This window comes from Mycteria americana, chromosome 20, assembly GCF_035582795.1.
Source record: "Mycteria americana isolate JAX WOST 10 ecotype Jacksonville Zoo and Gardens chromosome 20, USCA_MyAme_1.0, whole genome shotgun sequence".
NCBI lineage: Eukaryota > Metazoa > Chordata > Aves > Ciconiiformes > Ciconiidae > Mycteria > Mycteria americana.
Window position 1 is genome coordinate 7,272,025 of NC_134384.1, and position 22,576 is coordinate 7,294,600.

The following is a 22,576-nucleotide window of genomic DNA, read 5'->3' on the forward strand; positions in this document are numbered from 1 at the left end:
AATTATTTGTCAACAAGCTTATTCTTCTGTTTGAGGGCATTAAACATTTCTTCCCAGCCTGAAATTATTATTTCTTAAAGACAAATAACAACAGACTCAGGACTATTGATAGAAGCAATTTAAAAATCATATTATGGGAAATTTATCGTGAAGTTCACAGCATACTATCTTTTTGTGTTCATGAGTTTCGTTTCCTGATTTCAAATTCCAATTCTTTCCCAAAAGTGTCTGAAATCTGATACATTCTTAAAAGAGTTTCCTCTATTTAAAGCTAGTGGATTAAACAGAAATATGGCTCAAATCTCATTTCTGATTGCTCCATAAGAGACACTGAAGTTTAAAAAAGTAGGATTTTTTTTCCAACTGAAAATATCTTATTCTGCAAGAAAACTCAACCACTTACAAAACAAACAAAAAAAAGTTTTAAAGCCGTAAGAGAACTTTTACAATAAATTCCAATTTAAAAATGAAGTTAACAGAAGTATTTTTAAAAAACACTTTGAATTGTTCCAACTGCCAAATTTAACTCTTGTCTTAAAACGAGTTTGTACAAAGTACCAGAAACTGCATTCACATTTTGTTTCACTCCCCACTTGCCACTCACCATTTTCACACTTTGGAGGTGCACATCCCATTCGACGTCTCAGATTATGAGTTCTAGCTTCTGGAGGATCAGATTCAGTTTTAATACTGGTTGCCTTAAAGAAAAAAAAAGAAAAAAATCAGTAATGGTTGATCTTGATCAAAATATTGATCATCTGCTCAAACACTCTGGTTTTACACTTGTATTTGGGAACATGTTCCCTGCCATCTAAACTCGCGGCTGCCTGCCCCAGTATGGACTGACGACTCTGGACTACGCGGCTGGCCAGCGCCTGCAGGGACGGCTGCAGACCCAAAGCGATCCAGCCTGCCCTCGCAGACCCAAAGCGATCCAGCCTGCCCTCAGCTCCTCCTGCCCCTCAGAGCTGCTCTGGCTCCAAAGAAGGGAAAGAGCTGGCTGTGTCCACCTCTCAGAGTCCTGACCAGAGAGTGCCTATGGAGATCTAAACAATCCTCTGCAAGCCTCTACAGCTGAGTAACTGCGGTGGCAGAACCCGCAAGGTTTTAGAATACACATTTCAATACTCTCAAGAGCTGAGAAAAGAACTGGGAAACAAAGACAATTTTGACTTCCAAATTAAAAAAAATATTTCTGCATACAATTCTTAATCCACTCTGATAAATGCCAAAAGAAGACTGCAAAGGTTCGGAGAACAAGCTGCTGCGAGACACAAACACGTCACTGAGGGACAATGGAGGTCTTAAAACTTGTAACCTGGCTTGGTCTAGGAAAAAGCCAGGCAGATGGAAGTCAGACAAAGACTTTGAGGACTTCATTTAAACTTGAAGAACCATTTCATACTTACAAACAAATAAATTTAAAGAGGCAACCTGAATTTCTGAAATACTTGTATTCAATTATTTGAGTTCAGAGAGAAATAACACAGGGAACAACCTGGAGAGATTTGAAAGGAAATCCTACAAAAAGCCTGTGCCAATAATGATACCATGTTTTTAGTTTGATTTCAGTGGAACTTGGTAAGAAGCAAAGGAGCAAGGAACTTTGGGCTTTCATAGATTTTCTTTTACTCTTGAGCAGCAGAACATACTCCAGTCTTCTAAGCAGGGGACTCAGTGTGTTGCGGAGCTTTCAACACAGAATAATGTTTTTCCATTTAATTCTTGTATTTCTTCCCTGAAATTTTGAGACTGTGGGAGAACAATCCTCAAATCCCTCAGCATAAAGATGGGTTTCTCCAACATGGTATTTTTTAAGCCTAATTTCTTAAGGAAATGAGGTCATGCAACCACTCTCTTGCTACTCACACATGTCAGTCCAGTATCAACCACCCCCTGAACCCCAAATAACGCGACTTGTTGGCCTAGCTCTAAAAGCATGACTTCCAGCCTGAATGCAGCACCGGTATTCGAAGGGGTGGGGTTTGTTTTTCTACTTTTTGGGGTTTTTTGGTAGGCTTGTTTGTTTGTTTGGGATTTTTACAGAGGTGGTTTTGACATTATTTCCCCTTCACTTTTGGTGTTCTCTTGGTCCAAATTACTGTCTCCATGAGACCAGGCAGAGGTCCCATTGCTTAAGATATGCAAAAAAATGCTGTTCATTGTATGTAGTAATACTGACTCAGGATCAGTTCGCACTGATCCTCAAGCAATGCCGTAACAGATGCTCCATCTTCTGCATCTTTAACTTCTATGAGTTACGTCCATATTCTGCGCTTAAGCCTATATTTAGCTTCACAAGAGTAGCTCTTCTTTTCGGCCTGAGTCTTTTATTGTATCGATTCATCTCACTTTCACTTCCACAGCATTGTTCTGGTCTTTTACGCTTATCTTTTCTACAAAAATCTAAATCCTTTGCATTTCAAAGCCAGCCTATGACTGTCATTGCCCTTTTCCTTTCCAATTATGAATGTTTTCTCCTAAATGTTTACTAACCAAGTAGGAAAGGGCAAGGTAAAACTATATGCATCTTACAATTGCAAACTAACACTTATCCCACAGGCTGTATTTTTTGCTCTTAAGAATAATTTACAGTACTTTCCTGTAGTTCACTTTTTATAAAGGTTTATAGCAGATGGTTAGCCTTTGAAAAGCAGGAAATGTCAAACTGGTAACCATGAGAATGAACTTAGGTTTTACAATTTAAGACACTGAGAAATCTTTGTATATCTTGTTAGAGCAAAAAGTCAAGACACATTAACCAAACATTACCACTTTGCAACCAGGTCAGCGCAAAAATCAATTGCATGTAGTAAACTTAATTTATTCAATGAAGAATAAAATGGATTTAATCAACTTAGCTGACTTTGCACTGAAATAGAACAGAAACACTCACGTTAACAAATCTTAACTTTTGGAAATTATTGTCTTAAAGCACTACAGCTACTTCCTGAGCGAGTCAGTCCATGCTGCTCAATTCAGCCTTAGCTCTGTACGTTTCAATTGTATTCTTAATCAAGTATTTTCTTTCCACAAAAATTAGGTGCATGACATCAGCAGCGCTCAGGGAAAGAGCTGACAGGGTAGCCCTGCATTTTGGCGAAATACGAGCAGTTAACTTTCACAGAAATGACACGAACACGCACTCTTCGTTAGGCAGTGTCACCTGACACCACCATCAGAGGAACAGATCACATTTTAGTATATATTTGCCCTGCTGTTAATCTTTAAAGGATACGTGAGAACTAGCATCTTTCAACCACAGGCAGATAATTCAAATGGAAAGTTTCAGATCAAACTACTGAGGTTCTCTTAGAATGATAAACCTACTTGTAACCAAGTATTTGAGTGGAAAAGCTTTAGAAAACCTTAGTTGTAACTTATTAACTAAGAATAATTATAGGCAGAATTTGCAACAACTAAGCTGTACTACTTGGTAGTAATAAAGACCAAGACTGGAACAATGGGAGTTAATAGAGAGGCTGAAATGAACGTAAATAGAAATCTGGATTATAAACAGAGAGTCAATCATGACCTTCCTAACCCATGATGTCACCACTAACAAGACCGTCCCCTGGGAACGAGCCTCCCCTACTCTTCATCTGCTCAAACAACAGAAATAGTAAACTCTCCGAGGGCAGGAACATCAGTCTGCAAGGACTGAAGCCACAGCAGAAGAGTTTTCCAGCAAGAGACACATAGCGATCTCCTAAAATATGTCTTCACAAGAGAACTCTATGCAGAGATAATCAATAAATTTTATGCTTATCCAAATAAATATTATTTCTTAAGCACATGAAAGATTAATCCTGTTTGACTTACAAAACCTTACTGACTTAATGTTATGCGATTTTTTCCGTATATTACATGGTGAAAGTATGGCAAATTGATAGAACTCAGAGTAGAAAATGAAATACAACAATGCCTATGTTATAATAAAAACCTTCTCTGCTCTAACACCTGGCTTCAACTCCTGAAAGATTTACAGAAACCTCCCAACACATCTGAAGAATAACTACTGTTCACTGGCTGTCCTCTGAGGAAACAACAGAGATCAAAGCTGCAAAAGACAAGCTTAATTTCTAGAATTTGTCACCTGTATTTTAATCTATGACCCCCATATTATTTATAATTATGCTAAAAACTTTATTATAGCATACACACTCATAACTACCATATAAGGGGAACAGCTTCAGCAGAAGAGCCTTTCAGAACTCCCAACCACAGTAACACACTTTTTAAAGTATCACACAATCCTTACCATATTATTTAAAATTTATGCATTTATAAATATTGAGGTACATTTAACAATGACAAAGAAAAAGTTAAACAGCTGTTTACTATGCATATACATTTAGTGATCCGATCAAGATAAAATTTGTCCCGTAACTTAACTAAAACCTGTTGTGCCATGTTGCTAGGCAAACTATCACTGCATTACGATTTCCAGCCCGCTCACCACAGAGCATTACCCATGTAACAACAGATTCTCTCACCTCTGCTCTTAGGCGTTTTGCTCGACGAGCAGGTGGACAAGTTTCGGATGGCTGAACAGACTGTCTCTGTGGAATATCATGGGGCTTATATTCCTTGTCCTTTGTGTCACTGGTGAGATCTGGTTTCTGCAAGCACTAGAGACACACAATTTGATTATTTAATTTCTGCCTCCACTTCTAATACAAACTCTGTGTAGAACAATTTCCTGGCTAATCTGAAAGAATGTACACAGGGCTTTAATAATTACCATGCTGAGTTAATAAAAATAGTATTTATGACAATTATAGCATTGCCTATTTGAACAAGTCACAAAATCACTTTTTCATGCCCTTTTACTGACTGCAATAACCATAATAAAGGATCTTAAATAAAGCTGAAGTCATCCTTTAAATTTTATGAGCACCAAACATTCCTCTATGGGAATACCAATACCAATTCTTCTAGTAGATGGTGCTTTTGGAGTCTGTATCAACAGCATACTGGAAACTGCTATAGTGTCCTCAGATTGCATTACTGTAATGCTAATGTACAAAGCAATATAAAAGTAAATTACAGCCTGTCATATATCCCTGCCTTAAATGAAATACAATTTTGTCTGAAGAACATCGCAGAAGTTACGTTCCTTCTGTATTTTGGAGAGGACAACGCTGCTGCATGAATAAAGGGAAGAAGAAGATGCAAGAACAGTTTTAGTTCTTTCAAGTCACTGAATGAACACATTTATTTGCTGAAAACTGTGCATACAGTTGGCAACAAAAATAATAATTAATGACAATTCCAAGTTTGTTGAGCCACACAACATTCAGTAACAGCAGACAAAATATAACAGATTGTAACGAGTAAACAACGAATCCTGAAGAAAGAAAAGAGTCTTATGTTGTCAGAAAGTATTTCACACGGATTGCTGGATCCCCAGTTCCCCAGTTAACATCTGTTCCCATCACAAGCCTTTTCTCAGCAAGAGAGAAACAGGACAGGAACTGCAAGAGAACCACTGCAGCAGCATAAGGACTGATGCTCTGTAGACAGCACCGAAATCAGACTTTCAGAAACAAACGATACTCAGAAGGGGGATGAAGGAGAAAAAAGTGGTATTATAGAAGACAAGTCCACGCTGAAAGAAATGTGTATTTAACAAGAGAGAAATGCCAGTCAAGGGTAGCAGGATATCATTACCTATCACCCACAGGCAGTCCACAACACTGCTCAAAGAAACCTCCAGAATTTGTTTCATTTAGGACTGCTTTCGATCTCAGACTTTGTAAGCTCTAGACTTATTCTTTGAAAGCAAATGTCTGACTTAATTTCAACATTAAATACACGCACAAAACCACCCCACTTCGAGCATCAGCCAGGACTTACTGCTCCTGTGCATAAGCTGCAAAGTCGGGCACGCTTCCGTGCTGCGTACCTGGAGGCCCCAGAGCACGGCAGCCAGCTCTTCAGAAGAGCGTGCTCCCGGAAAGCTCATGCTGAGAGAAGATGCCGTGAATTACTTCACATTGCCATCAGTGGGAGAAAGTCACAAGTAACAATTGCTCGGGACAAAACAAATGGACAAGCAGAAAAGGCAAGTGAGTAGGAAAAATACGAGGATGAGGGAACAGAAAAGCAAATGAGAGTAATGCTACATAGAACATTGCCAAATTTAATGACTTTTGTAAATTCTGGTTCCTTGAATCATGTCGTCATGTGAAATCCAAAACTTTCACTAAAAAAAAATAGTTTCTACTCCTAGTAACAGAGGACATATGATCCATGAAAGCAAGTATCTACAGGGAAAACAGCTTTTCCTAAACAAAAGGGTGATGAAACCTGGAAAGAAAAACAACAAATAGCATAACTTGCCTCACTTCAGTGGAGTGTCCAAGGGAAAAAAAAAAAAAAAAGGAAAGGAAAAAGAAAGAGAGAGAGCACACTGTTCCTTGAAAAAAAGCCCAGAAGACATTTCCTAAATATTGAGGTTTCAACAACTGTTTAAGCAGAAACATTTCCCAGTGCCTCAGTAGTCTGAAGGCAAAGCAGTAGTATGAAATGGCTGTTAATTAACACTTTCAGTTGTACCTAGAAGAACTAGAAGTGTAAGTCCTGTCTTAAGGATGGGAATTCCTCTGAACTTATTTTACTCCTGGACTGACCTGATCAACTGCAAGCATAGGTCTTTAACCAAGGACACTAGCTGCTATTTCTTCAGTCTTTTCCTCTCCCAACTAGCAGAGCCTTCTTGGTAAGGTTAAGCTTCTATCAATAATTTACCATAAGCTCATCCTACATACTGTGATCTAGATTGTGATCATGATCCCTTATTCTGAGAAGATGGTTGCACACATAGACCTTGAACTCCAAACGGTGGCAGAGAGTAAGTTAAAAGCCCATCAGCTGAAACCATTAAGTAGCAGCTCCTTCGCCAGGCAGTCAAAGGACACAGCAGGAATGGTCACAAGGCCTCCAGGATATCAAAAGATGGAAAAAAGTATAGGGATACAATTCATCTTCTCCAGGTTTAGATGTTTATAAAGTAGTAATTTATACATAAGCTGATCACCAAGGCTCCCTGTACTAGCCAAATACAACTGGTCTACCCCTGCTATGTATCCACTTGAGGATAAGAACCATGACACTCCAGAGGTGGCTTGTTTTTCTCCAGTAACAATAAAGGGTCCCAGAGAACTCCCTCACACAGAAACACCTTTATTAGAGGCATACACATATAAATCTTTGGACATATGAATCCCACTGGGACATTAACGCCTTAGTTTGGAAAAGATTCCAGACCCAGAATTCCTGAACCCGTTGTATTCACTGAAAAACAGAACACCACTAGACCACCTCTAGCCTCCCCGCAACTGTAGCTGTATTTTAAATCATGCAAACATCTGGGCAATCCATCACTGAAGATGCATTGACAGAAGACTCTGGACACCTCAATCCATGTAGACGGACATGTACCCTCTGGGCACATAGCATGATTCTGCAGTATCGTACTGATGGTTACTATGGCTAAGAACAAGAGAGGCACAGATAGTAAGAACCAGTACACCAACAGGTTTACTGCAACTACTCTGGAGCCAAACACTCAAGACCTGTCTAGTCCCATGTTTCAAGACAAGAATAAAATAAATACACCCCTGTGGAGAGCTGCTTTGAGCATTAGAAACTGGCTGATTTAAGAAATTTTTGCTGTTTGACTGAACAAGAGCTTTAATAAAAACATGCTATCTGTTCACCTCTGAACAGCTCCAGATAGTTTCACTATTTTAGTATGTATATAGAAATACCTCCAGCTGGGATATTTGTCAAAATAACTCCTGGAGCCAGTTTAAGCCACACATAAACAATTAATGCTGTACACAGATCTGGATGAGATTTAAGTTATGGTATAGTCATCAGCGGAAACGACATCACTCCATATTTTCAGCTTTTGCAGAAAAAAGTCAATGAATATTGCAAGTACTACCAATTAAAACAATTTTCAAAAAAATCAGTGAATGCAAGCACTAATCTTTTATGGATGATCATCCTGGCTGCATGAAGAGTTTCTCTCAAAAGGCTTGTTGAAATATCACAAGAAGGAACCACACATCTCAAACTGACAGCTGTCAAATCGAATAGCTACATCTTCTCCAAAAACAAAAATCACAGATGCTTAGGTTCCCAGTAAAGCACTGAATAGACATACAATAAAATGGACACCTACACAAGAAGCATCTGGGAAAGCACCACTTACTGAGAACAGACGAAAGAAAGCCAAAAAGAATCTCATCTGAGATTCTTCCTCAAAAAATATATTGCAAAACAAACTCAGTTGGAAGACAACATTGTCAGGAAGGAAAAAAAAAGTAGTCAAATCTTAGAGTGAAGAGTGAGCTAAACCCAACATATTTCTGTGGATTCTCTCGGTTCACTGAAAATACACATCTCTGCCACATATGGGAGGGGAATATTTTAACAGCTTGGGAGGGTGGTGGTGTTTAAAAAATTAAGTTAACCATACCTACACAGCTTTTCCAGAACTGCATCCACCGAACACATCAGTTTGGAACAATTTTCAGGTGCCCCTTGCAAGAGAGAGCTTGGACAGTTACATTTAAAAAGCAGCGTGACCTTGTTTGAGAAGGCTTTTCTCTTCTAAAAGGGTCCACTACTGAGAAAACCACAAATGTAAACACCAACTGCGTGACAGACACTCGCATGGGGAGCGTGGCACCACGTTAACTGTTTTACAGCTTTTAATTAGATCTTTCCCTGTATGCCTCGAAAATATGAAAGCAAAGCGAGGTGTCACAAAACACACGAGCTTAAAAAAAAATGAGAATGCATTTTTATTAGTTCTGAAAACTGGAAAGTTTTCAATGAAATGCCTTCAGAAAATGGTGTTGCTTTCCATTGCCTAACATGAATGTGTTTGAGGCACGGCAAAATATTTTTCATAGAGTAGTGTCCCTACCACGAAGATTTTTTATCTTCAACTATATTTTGTTCTTATCCTCCATTTGTGAAACACTCAAACCTAAACAAGTTAAATTATTTTTTCTGAAGGGTTTGCAGAACCTAGCTGTTCTCCGCTGAAAAGTGATCATCATTAGAGCTAAGTAAAAAGCCTTCAATTCCAACCTTTATTGACTTATGTCAAATCCCTCCCTCATTTTTGGTAGCTTTATGTAAAAGGCTAGTGTTGATCTCTGTAGATTAGGACATGCTTGTAACAGGGTTCGGGCTTTTACTGCTTGCTAATCTTTTACAAAGATCATCATGGTAAGAGTGTTGGCAACTGCAATCTATTTTGGTTTTCCAAATAAATGACTACTGCTCTAGAAGAAAAGCCCTTTTCTTCATTAGAGATTACGCTGCTTTCACTCTCAACCAACCCTGAATTTTGTTTTAATGGCAAATGTAAGCAGGAAGAACGAAGATTTAAGCTTGAAAGAAACAAAAGCCGTACTGTGAACTACACTGCAATAACCATGAAGCATTCTTGAACTTGGACACCCCTAGTGAAAGCGAGATGAGTTACTGCCACAAAACTGCCGTGGTTTGATATAGTCCCTCAGCCACCCTATGTACAAGTGATACAGACCCATAGCACTCTTGTTGGATCAGAGAGACGGACCCATGTGAATAAAGCAGTATTTTGCATTTGACAGAACAGCATTAAAGAAATCGTTATAGAAGTCTGAATGTCCGTTATCATGACGCTTCTGTAAACTGTAGAGAGAAAATACAAAAAGGTAGTATTCAAAGCAGTCAGTAAGAGGTTACCTTGAAGAGTAATTCTGAAAACTTTATTTTTGATTAAAAGTTTGCCCATGGATTTCTGAATTGCTCGCATCAACACCACAGATTGCATCTTGTCACCTGCATGCCATAAAGCGCAAAATGCAGCCTTTGGAAATGTTCCATCAATAAACAAAAAACAACAGACTGGCTGCTAAATTAATTGGACTTCAGTTAGCTTCAATATAGCTTACCAATAGGCTCGCTCCAGACTGGAATAAGTTGTAAGGGTACAGAATGCGCTCATAATGCGCACGGATGTGGGAACCCACGGCTTTGCCAGGAGCGAATCCCATCCTAGTGGCTATTTTGGTCCATTTTCTCTCCTTGCAAACTACATCAAATCCTCCTTCTTCTGCAACTAGCTAAAAAGTGAAGACAAAATGGTCATATATTTAATACCAAAATTACCATCATTGAAGGAAAGCACCGCTAGTTTAAAAGAAAAGACAACATCACAATTGCTGTTTTAAACTAGAAAAACATAGGTTTAAAAAAACAAACAAACAAAAAACCAAAACCCACAACAAACACACACACACAAGCAACCAAAAAAACTCAAACCAAAACATGAAAGTTGTTTAAAAGCTGTAACTGGAACATGTAACATATAGCCTATTCAGGAAGTGTAAATTTCTTGAATTACTTTACAAACAAGTCAGCACCTTTATTAAATGACCAAACAGTAATTCAGCCTACTTTCGAGAATTTGTCACACTTCTTCTTTGTATTCCAACAAGACCTTCTAGCACAGTACAACCAGTTCTTCTCACTGGAACAAGTACTATGAAATAGGCTCAAAATCAACCAAATAAAAACTAACCTAAACATAAAGAAACATAGAGAACATATCCTCGGGGTCAGTGAATCCCATGCCTTGCTATCAGAATACATAAACTTCTGGAGAAGTTTAACAAGCTTCATCCTAAAAGTAATTGCATTTTTTTCTCCCATGTTTCTAATGGAAAAATGTTTTTCTCACTGCTGTCATTGTTCAGAAGCTTCCTTCAGTTAAGCCTAAGTTTATTCTTGACTAGTTTGTATCCAAGTTCAACTTTAAAGATGATCTGGAAATTTAATTTGATCTCCTAGCTCACATGAAAACTCCCACAATATTGTATTTCCTACTATTTTGTCACATTAGCTATGTTAGGTTAAACAAAGTAATACTTTTTCCAGCTTAGATATACCCCAAAATCACCCTTGAATAACTGTGATTCCATCCCAGAAACTGAGATAACACATCTTTTTAGGAAGAGTTTCTCCCTTGTTACTCTGTTAAGCTGAAATAAATCTTACTCTGTTAAGCTGAAATAAATCCAAGATCTTCCTCTCCACATGTGGAATTTTCAGTGTACATCCTTGAAGCTCCCAAAACTTTGCAATCTGGTCCAGAAAATTCAGCTTTACACGAGTTTGGGCCTGAAAACAAACAAACAAACAAATTAACTGCATACTAAATGCAGATTAAGCTTTTGTATCCCAGTGTTTATAATGTTGCAGCCTCAGTTGCCTGCCTGGCTTTTCCCTCTGCAAGTGTAATTTTGCATTTTTCCCTCTCGTCATATGCAGAAAAATAAAATGCCATACAGATACCGCCAGCCTTTCCTCAAGTCATTTTTTGTTAACTTTTACTGCATTTGGAAAGGTACTTTCTGAGCACTGGCAAGCAATGAGTTATTACTGCTAAAAACTACCTAAACTTGCTGCATTGCTAGGATGTATTACATTAATAAATGTAACAGTTTATTATAATTTGGTTTATTTGTAATAAGCCAAAAATAAACCAATGTTTTGATTACAAAAAAACCCAAACAAACAAACAATCTGCTCCAAAAACCTCAAAAAAAACCCCCCAAAACCACACCAAAAAGGGGGTTCTTGTTAGCCCTTTTCACTCCCAACTGCATTTGTTTCATTTTTATAGATATAAACCAAGGCAGGGCAGGGAAAGCCAACTAGCCTGTTTGCATAGCAGTTCACACAGTAAGATAACTGGACTGTTGCTGTGTTAAAGAGTAGTAGCTTAGACTTTAATTTGGACACATTTCATTGTTATCACATTTTCTATTCTTAAGGTAAAAAATGGCCATGTCTATTCAGACCAGCTTCCTCTTGAACTCCAGAGAGAGCTCCGAACCACGTTGCATCCACATAAACCTCTTTCTTTTTCAGCATCTGAAGCCAGCGTTGGAGCCCTTACCCTGGCACTTCACATAACCACATCAGGACTTAGAAAGCAAGCATCACGAGAGAAATCAGGCTGGCAAAGAGTCACCGTCATTCCAGTCCGTACCAGCAGCGAGCTAACCAGGACTCCTGGCCGCTCCCTTCTTCCAATTGGAATTCATGACAACAGTGAATGAAAGCGCTTGTGAACAGCAAATTTTGCACCAACTGAATCCAGATTTTGTAACTGTTTCTTCCAAATGGCTTGTTATTTTTAAAGCACTCTGTAAATGTTTCATCTCTTCTACTTTTAAAAGATGCTGTATGCGTGCAAAATGCAAACACAACTCTATGGCACTTGAGAATTTGAGTTTAACCACATATAAGCACCTCTGTGTGGAAAAGGCCTGAATTATGTTCCTTTAACAAATTTAACTTTACTTTTTATGCTTGGTATGTTTTTAACTAGGTTCTGAAACAGATGAATTTCTGTGCTAATTAAAAACTGATGTTCAGAGGTCCTGAGTGCTGTCAGCTCAAGTCAAACACAGCTCACAGTCAATCCACTGGAAAACACCACCTCTCAAAAAAATATTTAAACATTTTGGAGCAGAAGCAATGTTCAGCTTTACAGTTTACCTCTAGTTCATTGAGCCTCTGGATCCTCGGTGTAAAGTGAAGCTTATCGACATCACATGCAAATGGAGGCTGCCAGTCCTGGAAAAAAAGTAGAGCTTCATCAAAAGACCAGGAAAATGAAGGAAACTTCTCTATATGCCAGTCAAAAGCCAGGCAAGCCCGAAGCACGGAAGAGGTCTCCATGGTTCCCCAACGCTCCTCAGCCCTAAGCGGCACAGCACGTGCCCCTCCAGCGCCCGGCGGATCCCAGCCGGTGGCTGTGCAGCACCTCCCGAAGGCGAGGGCTGCGTCCCGACCTGTCGGCCACCGCGCTTCCAGCTGAGGTGAGGTCTACTTTTGTTTCCAAATTACTTAACGTTGAACAAGCCTAGGAAGCAGGAAAAAATTAAATACGCCGAGTTCACTCCTGTCAATCTCATTGTCCGCGCCTTCAATATTTCATTGGGCCTTTAAAATAGACAGATATTGAAACCACGAAATAAATGACATTTGGGGACTAATGACCTGTCCTCAAAGATAAGCCTTCAGTTGCACACCGAGTCAGCCCGTCTTCTCCCTACCCAGGCGGGGTAGCTAAAGGTGCGGCACAGGCTATCCGCCCACGTCTCATGACAACCGTCGCCTGCCCAGGCCCGTGCCTCAGTGCGAACTGTACGACAGCTGAGGGTCGTGTCTGCTGGCCAGCGAGAGGAGAACTCCCTGGGACATGCTGCCACCGCGCAGGTCAAAACCACCCAGCGCTTCAAATGGGAGTAACGGAAGCTCAGTTACAAACTCTGAGATAGGATGTCATTTCTATTAGCAAATTCAGTAATGTTACCACACGAAACACAGAACACGGTGAAGTTTCGTAAACCGTGACCCAAACTGTAACACCTGCCTCGATCAGAAAGACTAACATTTGATAGCAGAGACTTTAAATGCACATGAAGGACAAATGCAGCAGTTAGCATTCATAAATGCTGGTCTCCAAAACAAACAGCAGCTGCACTAAAAAACAAAACCAAAAAAAGCTTCTTTTCTTAATTCCTTGACTGCAAACATTCAGGAACAGCTGGAATATGACCAATTAAAAAAAGATTATTATTACTTTGACAAAATACCTGCAACTGGTAGTGTTCTTTATAAACAGAACCATAAAGCAATTTTATCTTTTACATCTCTGACATCTATCACATGCAGTTGGTTTGGCAATACACAGCTTCACTAAACCAAATTAGATTTGATTTAAAACTTGACAGTAATTTATTACATATAAAGGTATCTTATTATCACTAATTACAGAACGAAGATAACATGCATGAGAGCTACCGATAGTGGAGTAAGACAAGAGCTTTCTACCAGGAAAAAGAATGATGTTTCTTCAATGCCTGCGGACTAAGGCAGCTTAAATAAGATCAGTGTCACAAGCAGAATATTTGTTATTTTAGCAGACATGCTAAACTAACTAGCAAAAACAACCATAAAGGATTTGCAAAGCAATTATCTTACATACAAACATCCAGCTCAATTCTATATTACGACAACCCCATCCTGTCACTAGAGCAAGTCCATGGCAGAACCAGGAGTTTTCACAACTGGAGAGGAGGGATGCAAGAGTCACCGAGAGCGTGGTAAACCTGAAGTGCAAAGAGGGACACCAATGTATACGTTTTATCAAACGTACGTTGACTAATCCAGACCTCTAAATTAGTAACAAGAGAAACATTTTCTGATCTTACAAGGCATTTTCATCACATCAAAACTTGGCAAGGCCAGGTTGAAATTAAAATTTGAACTGGATGACAATAGAGGGGTCAGGATGACAAATTATCAAGAGGATGGTCAGTCCTCAACCAGTGGGACATGCTTCTCAATCATTTTTGTTCTTTTAACCACAAGACTAAGACTGGTGTCTAATGGCACAATGTTCTTAAAAAACTAGATAAAATCAACCCTACATTTTTGTTTGCCAGAACACCAAATGCAATGAAAATTGCAAGTCTGACGAAGAAAAGGGTTGACATTCTTTTGTAATGTCCTGACATGGCCCCCAAAGTGTAAGGTGAGAAACATGACTGGGAACATTTAGGGTAAGATTTGAAGTGTCATACTTCAACATAGCAAATCTGACTTTCAAGCTGAACCGACGGGTTACGTCATTAGGCACAAGTCTGGAGTTTGCTCTGCACGTGAAGACAGAAGACAGGCAACCAAACCAGGAGAGGACACGTAGTGGTAATGACACACAGAACACCCAGGGGACATTCTGGGGACCAAATTAAATTGCTGAAGGGAGAGCTGTAAGATCCTAAGCACTTTGCTTAGGCTGAGAGAGTAAATGAAAACAAAGAGGCATGTGCTGACTGACTGCTTAGCTAAGTAATAAGCCAAGGCTGTCTCCAGGTGGGCTGTGCATTACCCTAAAGCAGGATCCTGTAATAAGGATCTGCAGAGGACAAGAAACAGGAATAAAAAGAACAGGAGCAAGAATTCAGCTCACACAGGCAATGACGCTACCTCTAACACTGTTACTGCCCTGACGCTGTGCTTCGGGGCTATCGCTTGCAGGTAAAGTACTGGCAGACCATCAGCAAAGCCAAAGAGGGGAGAGGAGAGTGCAGGAGACTTCTGGTTGGGCCACATGTCCACGGCACAGAGTCAGCTGCTTTGGGGAGAAGCCCAGAGGAAAGCCTGTGTGCCACTGGGGCACAACAGGAGGAACAGGATTCCCACCTGTTCCTACGGATTCCAGCTCATGTTCAATCTTAAAAGAAATAAAGATACAAGGGTCCCCAGGATAGATACAGACTTAGTACCCACTGCTAGAAAGCAGCCTGTCTTCAGGCAAGACAGAAGCAAGCTCGTCCCCTCCGCTTATGAAAGGAAATGAAGAAGCTTACGTGTGTTATCTTACAGAAATACGTCATTCACAACATGGTGTACCAAAACATACTACTGCAGAATTAGCTGATTAGCTCCATACATCTCCTATTTATTACTGACTGGCATACGTTTTGGGAAGTTCTTTTCTTTTTGGCCACAGATGCTTGCTCTAGCAAAGCACTAGTTATCTAGTTCATCAGAAAAAGTAACACAACTCCAGACAACACAAGCTTCCACAACAGGTATTTTCTACACCTTACAGTTTAAGTTTAATGATACTGAATGAACAATACGCACACCAGAACACTTTGATGGTACATCAGCTGTTTTACAAAGAGAAGCTTTGGAAACTCAATCTATTCAATACAGGACTTTCAGTAGGTGGCTTTTCAGTCTATCAGGCAGACAGGTCCATCAACTAGAAACAAAAAATTAACAGCCTTAAAAACAGTTTAACTTTTAGCAAGGAGAAAGTCATTGCAAGAACTTCTGTTGAGATATGGTAAATTGGCTTAATGAGAGGTAACACTGGATTTACTCTGACTTTTGACATTTTTAAGCAGGTAGAGCTAAGGGAAATGCATGCTATATATAATAGGTCATGTCAGATAATTATAAAAAAGACTTCTGACTTTAGAAACACACTACGGCACATCCCATTTACCACAAACTGCTTCATATGACATTAGTTACAGATACAGAGTTGTTCACCATTTGGAGACATTACAGCAGGTGTAGTACACAGGCCATCCTATCACCGATTCATTTTAAAGTCACAAACAGTTAGTTCTGGAGATCTGAACTACTCAAAGTCAATATAACCAATGAGAATCATATTTATCGTCTTATATTCCAGGGTGTGGCAAGTTCCTCAATTCCTAAACAAGATGCTTTCAACCCTTCTTTAATAAGTATATTATTTACTCAACAAAAAGCTTGCATGCATTTTGAAGCACAACTTGCTAAGATATATGCGATGTTCATTAGAAGGGGTATTGAGAGACGAGTGTGTTTTGAAAGAAATGCCTTTATGTGCCTCGGAAACACAGCAGCACCGCAAGAGGGAGCAGCTTTTTTGTGTAAGGCAATTCTGCAAATCTGCTGATCCGCATGATGAGCTTGGCTGGGGAAGAGAAGAGCACACACCAACCACCTCTACAGGCCCACTTCCCTTCAGTCTGTGTCTGGGAAATCTGTGAGACTAGCCGTTTCCATCCAGCATGCACTTGCAAGGTCCTCAAAAGCAACTGGTCTGGATTTCCCCCTTTTTTTAAAAAAAACAAAATGAAACAAGCAAACAAACAAAAACCCAAACAAGTTTAAAAAGATCATTTTAAGTTTCTTTCAACAACCACGCTAAACACTAAGATTAAGGATATGCAAAAAGCAAGAAAACCTGAATTTCCTAAAAAAATCAGGAGTTCTTACAGCACCCGGACTCTTCATCTGAAATGACTTTGTTCTTTCTATTGTCCATAGATGATTGTTAGAAGCCTGCAAGAGACATGCAAAATCACTTGCCTACGTTAGCATGCATTTCTTAACCAGACCTAGCAGAATAAACCTGAAGACAAATCCATGCAAAAAATGAGACTGACATCAAAATTTCAAACTTTTCTATAAACTTTGTAGACAAATCTACCTGTGCAGAAGGCACACTCTAAGAATCACATTAATATTTCAAGTAGTAATGCAAATCACAAATGGTCAGGAGAACTATGTCTACGCTATTCCTATATTCCTCCTTCCAGATTCATTGTTACAGGGATGGCAGGCTTCATATAATTTCAGCTGGTAAACCTTGCACCTCATCCAAACTCACTCTCTAATTAAAGTTTAACCACCCCCTGCGTTCAAGTGAACAAGAAATTATCACTGTCACTGGTAAGCTGTTCTACAAGTTAGTTAGCTTCAACTTTCCTTTTTCTCTTATCCCCATCTCATTTTTAACCAAATATCTTGTTTGCTTACCATCCAAGAAGCTATTCATGAATGCTTCCTGGAAGCAATGTTTCAAGACATTTTTCAATAAACAAGTATCCTTTTTTCTTCTCTTTACAGGACCAGCTTTCCAGCCCCGCAAATAAAGATCTTCCTCAGGCTTTTTTCTGAAACCTCTCCTATTTTTTCAACATCTTTTGAAAACTGCAAGTAGCATTTGAGTTGCAATCTCTCCAATGTCAGACACAAAAAAAGACGTCACTTTCATTATTTTGCTAGACAGCGTCTCATAGTAAGATCCAAAAGAATATCTTAGCAATTCTTGCCAGAGAAACACATATTCATTCAGTTAACCATAGCAATTCGCTGCTTCCCAGGATGCCCACCCTGCGAGCCTGACCTACATTCTTTGTTCCCAGAGCTATGATCTTGCCTTTGCAAAGGTGTTAGATGATTGCTGCCTCTGAGAGGGAGGGAGCAGACTCGGTGACTCCGGAGGTCCCTTTTAGTCTCATGGTTTTATGACTACATTCAAACCACACTCAAAAGAAACTCAGATGGCAGAATCTATGCAAAACTGATGCGCACCACCGTTTATCGCCCCAGCAGTATCAGTGGGTCATCCACAAAGCTTCCTTTTGAACGGGAACTAATCCCTCTCTGACCCTGTTAAAAGGCTAACATTAGTTGGTAACTCCAATCATCAGGTAGCCTAGTTTGTGGTGACACAGTCCTTGCTTTTTCCAACAGGTGATTTTTCCAACAAGAACACTGAATTCCTTCTTGCTAAGAAGGGACCCCAGGTGCAGCAACATACCTTACACACAGAACTCTTCAATAATGTAAGCTCGGTGGCATACTTCTCATTTGAGACAAAAACTGGGCTCTGTTATGTATTGCAGACTAGCAAAGGAGAACAAACACAACCACAAATCCTTCCCATCTGAGAACCACGGCCAAAGATGAGCTTGCAATGGGAATCACCTCTCTGAACCCCAGTGTTTCTGTGCCAGCTCCAAACTTGGAGAGAAATAAAAGCTCAGGTAAGCTGAAGATGATTCTCAAGCGTCATCCTTGGGACCCAAAGGTACAGGACAGAAACTACCCATAGGGTTTGAACATCAACACAAAATAGGTAGCAGAGTTTACACACAGGAGATACCAGTTTTCTCTCCATGGAGGCAACTGCTTGCAAGGAACAGATACAGAGGCTCTGGCAGCACCAAGAGCAAGCAACGTACCAGCAGCACTGCACAAACAGCTGGAGATGCGTGGGGCGTTGGGGTCAGTGCACTGGCAGCAATCCAAGATCCCCGATTCACTTCAGAGGTGTTGACCTAGACCTTGAAGCAGAGCATCCACCAGTACCGGGGCCAGACTGAGCTGTCAGCGTCCAAGGGCACCAGGTCCCAAGAGCTACTGCCATCTTCACTCAAGACACAGTATGTTGTAGACGGATCTTTGGTCTGATCCCGCAGGATGTTCCCAGAGGATGTCCAACTGGCAAGTGGCACAGACAGCGCAGACAACTGTTTCTGGAGCTCTCCCATCACAGCCCTTTGGAGACAGCCTGTGCCCTCTTCAGATGTGTAACCAACAGCTTTCAAACCTAGATGTTTCTTAATCCAAACCTTGGATTAAGAAAAGATCTGAATTTAACAGCCATCCCAGAACAGAAGCAGACCGGCTACGGACAACGCTGCTGGCTCCATCCATCAGCAGCCGTGGATCCTCAGCTGACCAGGGCTCTGCCCCTGCCCCAGGGATTCCCCTGCGGCTTCCACAGCTGCGACAGCAACGCTCTGCTGCCCCAGCTATCGACAGCACTCCCCGTTCAAGCTGCTCAGATTCATTTTCACTTGTAAAGCACCTACTTTCAGTGAAGAGCATTTACTCAGACACGTAGAAGGGTGGCAGGCTGTATGATCCCAGAAGTTCTCCCTGGCTTTTAAAAACACTCAACCTGGTCTCCTGAACACGGGTCACAGACCTCCCCCCTCCCCCCCCCCCAGACAGAACCCAGTAATTTGGGCTCGAGAGAAAACACATCCCAACGGATACGCAGGCATAAATTAGTTCCATTCACTGTCAGCTTTAGTTTCAATGCTGGGGAAGGGAGTTGCGTTTAGTCTGAAACTCTGATTTCGGCTTTTAGCTAACTGACACTGTTTATCTTAAGTTAAACAAAAAACTACAAAAAATCCCCACACCTGCTGCTACTATTGCCCCATACAGAGAGTTCCAGGCTAAACTGTTTCATCTTAAATTTTCAATGAGCTGAACAGAATGAATCTTTAAAACCCCTCACTGGAAGAGGCTGAGTCAAGGAGAGGATATTCTCACCACCCTTTAAGCACACTCCAACATTTCAGTGTTTCTGAAGTCCAGAAGCCGCACCGCTGGTCACCACAGCAGTGCTGCGCAGGGCAGCTGCAATTAGTAAAATAACACTCCTTTTCCATATTTTCCTGATAATTACAGATCAGAGGAGACCAGTAAATAACCTACTCTGAATTTACCTAATTTCACCGTACAACCCCTGTATTGAACGCAGCAAATTCTTCATTTAAAGTAAGCATTTCCTAATGAGCTTCACTGACTGATCTATTTTTCTTCACAAGAATTTGACAGCATGTGAACAGGAACCTCAGCACTAAAACATCTCTTCCCAAAAAAACGCCCATTCTTGATCCCAAAGTGCCAGAAAGGGGCAAATCCACCCCCCCCCCCGCTTTGTTCTTTTCCTAACAGCTGATCACCTCCGCAGTCAAAAATGCATGCCCTGTTATCTCATTCAAGGAACCTGGCTTACGCTGAGCAGGAACCAGCGGCTCACGCGCTTCTCATCACGACTGATGAACGACGCAGTACCTATGGTTTTCTCCCTATGAAGCTCACTTACGCAGTGGAATCGAGTTATCTCTCTGTTTTCTTTCTGATAAAATCAACTGACTGAGCCTCTGTGTATGATCAAATCGGAGGGATCATCACGATCAACTTCCTGTTTAGGACAAAGCACAACAATTCTCCACATTAATTCCTGGTTTAGCAGTGCTATGTTTTACAACTCCAGCACCAGGAGATTGCCAGAACCCTCAAAGCAGTTGCTCCAAAAGTGAATTGGTTTTAGTCCATAGTTTAATGAAGGGGTTTTGGTTTGCTTTGTGTTTCCTTTTTCTCCATAAAAATGAAAATAAATCAAGCAAGCAGCTGAATGAGCAGCCTGAACAGACACTGTTTAAATCAACGCTGCTCCTGAAAACATGTCCCTGGAGCAGCAGCTTCAGCTCTCAGAAGCCCTCTGCCTTTAGGTTTCACCACTCAAGCTCTGTTATGGTTAAATTTTTGAAAATCCATTCTTCCACGTGCAGAACTTTCTTGACACTTCTCCATACCCTCTCTAGTTGTCCCATCTTTTTAAAATTCTCAAAGGAGTGCAGGATTCTGCATGCAGTATTTCCCGCTCTCATGCTACCAGAGAGGTAAAACCATCCTATTTTTCACCGAGAATGTCAAGAGCTGCATTCACCAGTTTAGCCAAAGCATCCGTTCTACCATTACACTGGCTTCCACAAGGATCCACAGTTATTTTTCCATAACCCTCCCTCCTCTAAGACTGACCTACGCTCCTTTGTTCCTAAATGTAAAACCTCACATTGAGTCCTACTTAAGTGATTACTGTTTTATAACATGCATTGTTTATTAGGCAACCGGGATCCCTCTATAACAATGAGCTACCCGCCGTAAACCTGCAATCTGTACGGAATAATTTCTTTTGTTCTTCTAGACTTTTAATGAAAATTAGATACCCTTGGCTTGAGGTTCTGAAAGACCATTAGAAATGTATCGTTCATTACTCTCGTTAATAGTTGAAATAATTTGTGATTCCTTCAGCATGATATCAATTTTGCACAATAACAATTATTATAATTAGAATACTGAAACACAATTAATTTATAGATCTCAGATCATGACAACACAACTGACTTAACCAAATACATAGTCTCATAGAAAACAATAAAACTAATTTGGCAACGCCGGTTTTCATACAATCGCATTTCATACTATCACCTTTCGAGTTCCTGCTCAGGACTGCATCAGCCATTCTTCTACCCTGGAGTGAGATGGGGTCAACAACTCCTGCACCCATAAAGAATTTAAACCCATAATGACATTAATTCCTCCTGTCCTCTTGAAAGCTTCCCAGTATTCCAGGATTTACCGAAAACTGCGAGTCAATAATTTAGAGGCCTTCAGTGTCAACTCCTTCAAGATTTCAGCTATATTAATACAGGCTTTCTAATCTTAAAATGCTTACTTTTATCAGGGCAGACTTAAGGTTACTTGGAGGCCTTAACTCTACTTCTCCATATTCACACTATTTAAAGCAATGAAATTTAGCCTGAATTTTCTCAATTTTCATGTTTGACCATGGGAAAGTTACAATGTTTCTAGTATATTGTACAATACTGTATATTTTGAAACTGATTAACATGGTAAGTAAGGCTTAAGTAATTGTTATTAGCTATTTCTTCATGGCAGCAAAGCAACTACACAATGAAGCAGAAGGAAGAGTCCATTCTCAAGAAAACTTGGAGCAGGAATGGCATCAGATGCTCTACATTTCACCTTTTATTCTTGAAGCTAGGCTTCAAATTTGTTAGACTGTTTGCTTTCATTAATTACTATTAACTACCTACTTCAAATCACAATGATACCATTCTCAAGAAATACTTCATTTCATTCCTCTAAATGCCCCCAATAATTTGCAGAGCTATCATAAAATCTTCCAGAACGTAAGGCCACCACTTGACATGCCAAGTTTTGGAATAAACCACTGTTCCAGATTACAATTTAAATAAAGAAATCATAATAAAGGATGTTTTCAGTTCATAGAAGAGAATCCTAACTACAGCACAGCACGCGATGGACTGCAAACAAGTTGTACGCCATCCACTTTTCTGCATCTAGCTCCCCACCTTCAGCTCAGCAGCAAAGAGTCAAAGCATCTCTACTTTACGTAGCACGTAAACCACCAGAAGCAACCACCGCTGGTAAAGCCCCTTATCTCATCCAAACACTCTGCTGCCAGTGCCACTGCCTACTTATACTCAAGACTGTTGACAAAAAGCCTTCACTTTGCTTTCCCATGTCATACAAAACAGCGTCAGTGAAAGCCGTTATTGTTGCA

The 22,576-nt window shown here is 40.2% G+C and overlaps 1 protein-coding gene across 1 annotated transcript in view; it reads right to left on the reverse strand.

Annotated features, from left to right (window-relative positions):
• The window catches only part of KDM5B (lysine demethylase 5B), a 60,200-nt gene that overhangs the window by 33,996 nt on the left and 3,628 nt on the right, over positions 1 to 22,576 (reverse strand). The window contains exons 2-6 of the mRNA XM_075521511.1: positions 12,580 to 12,657; positions 11,071 to 11,193; positions 9,966 to 10,136; positions 4,497 to 4,631; positions 605 to 698 (exon numbers count right to left, since the gene is read on the reverse strand). Of these exons, the coding sequence (XP_075377626.1) occupies positions 605 to 698; positions 4,497 to 4,631; positions 9,966 to 10,136; positions 11,071 to 11,193; positions 12,580 to 12,657 (601 nt within the window). The remainder of the gene's footprint in view (positions 1 to 604; positions 699 to 4,496; positions 4,632 to 9,965; positions 10,137 to 11,070; positions 11,194 to 12,579; positions 12,658 to 22,576) is intronic.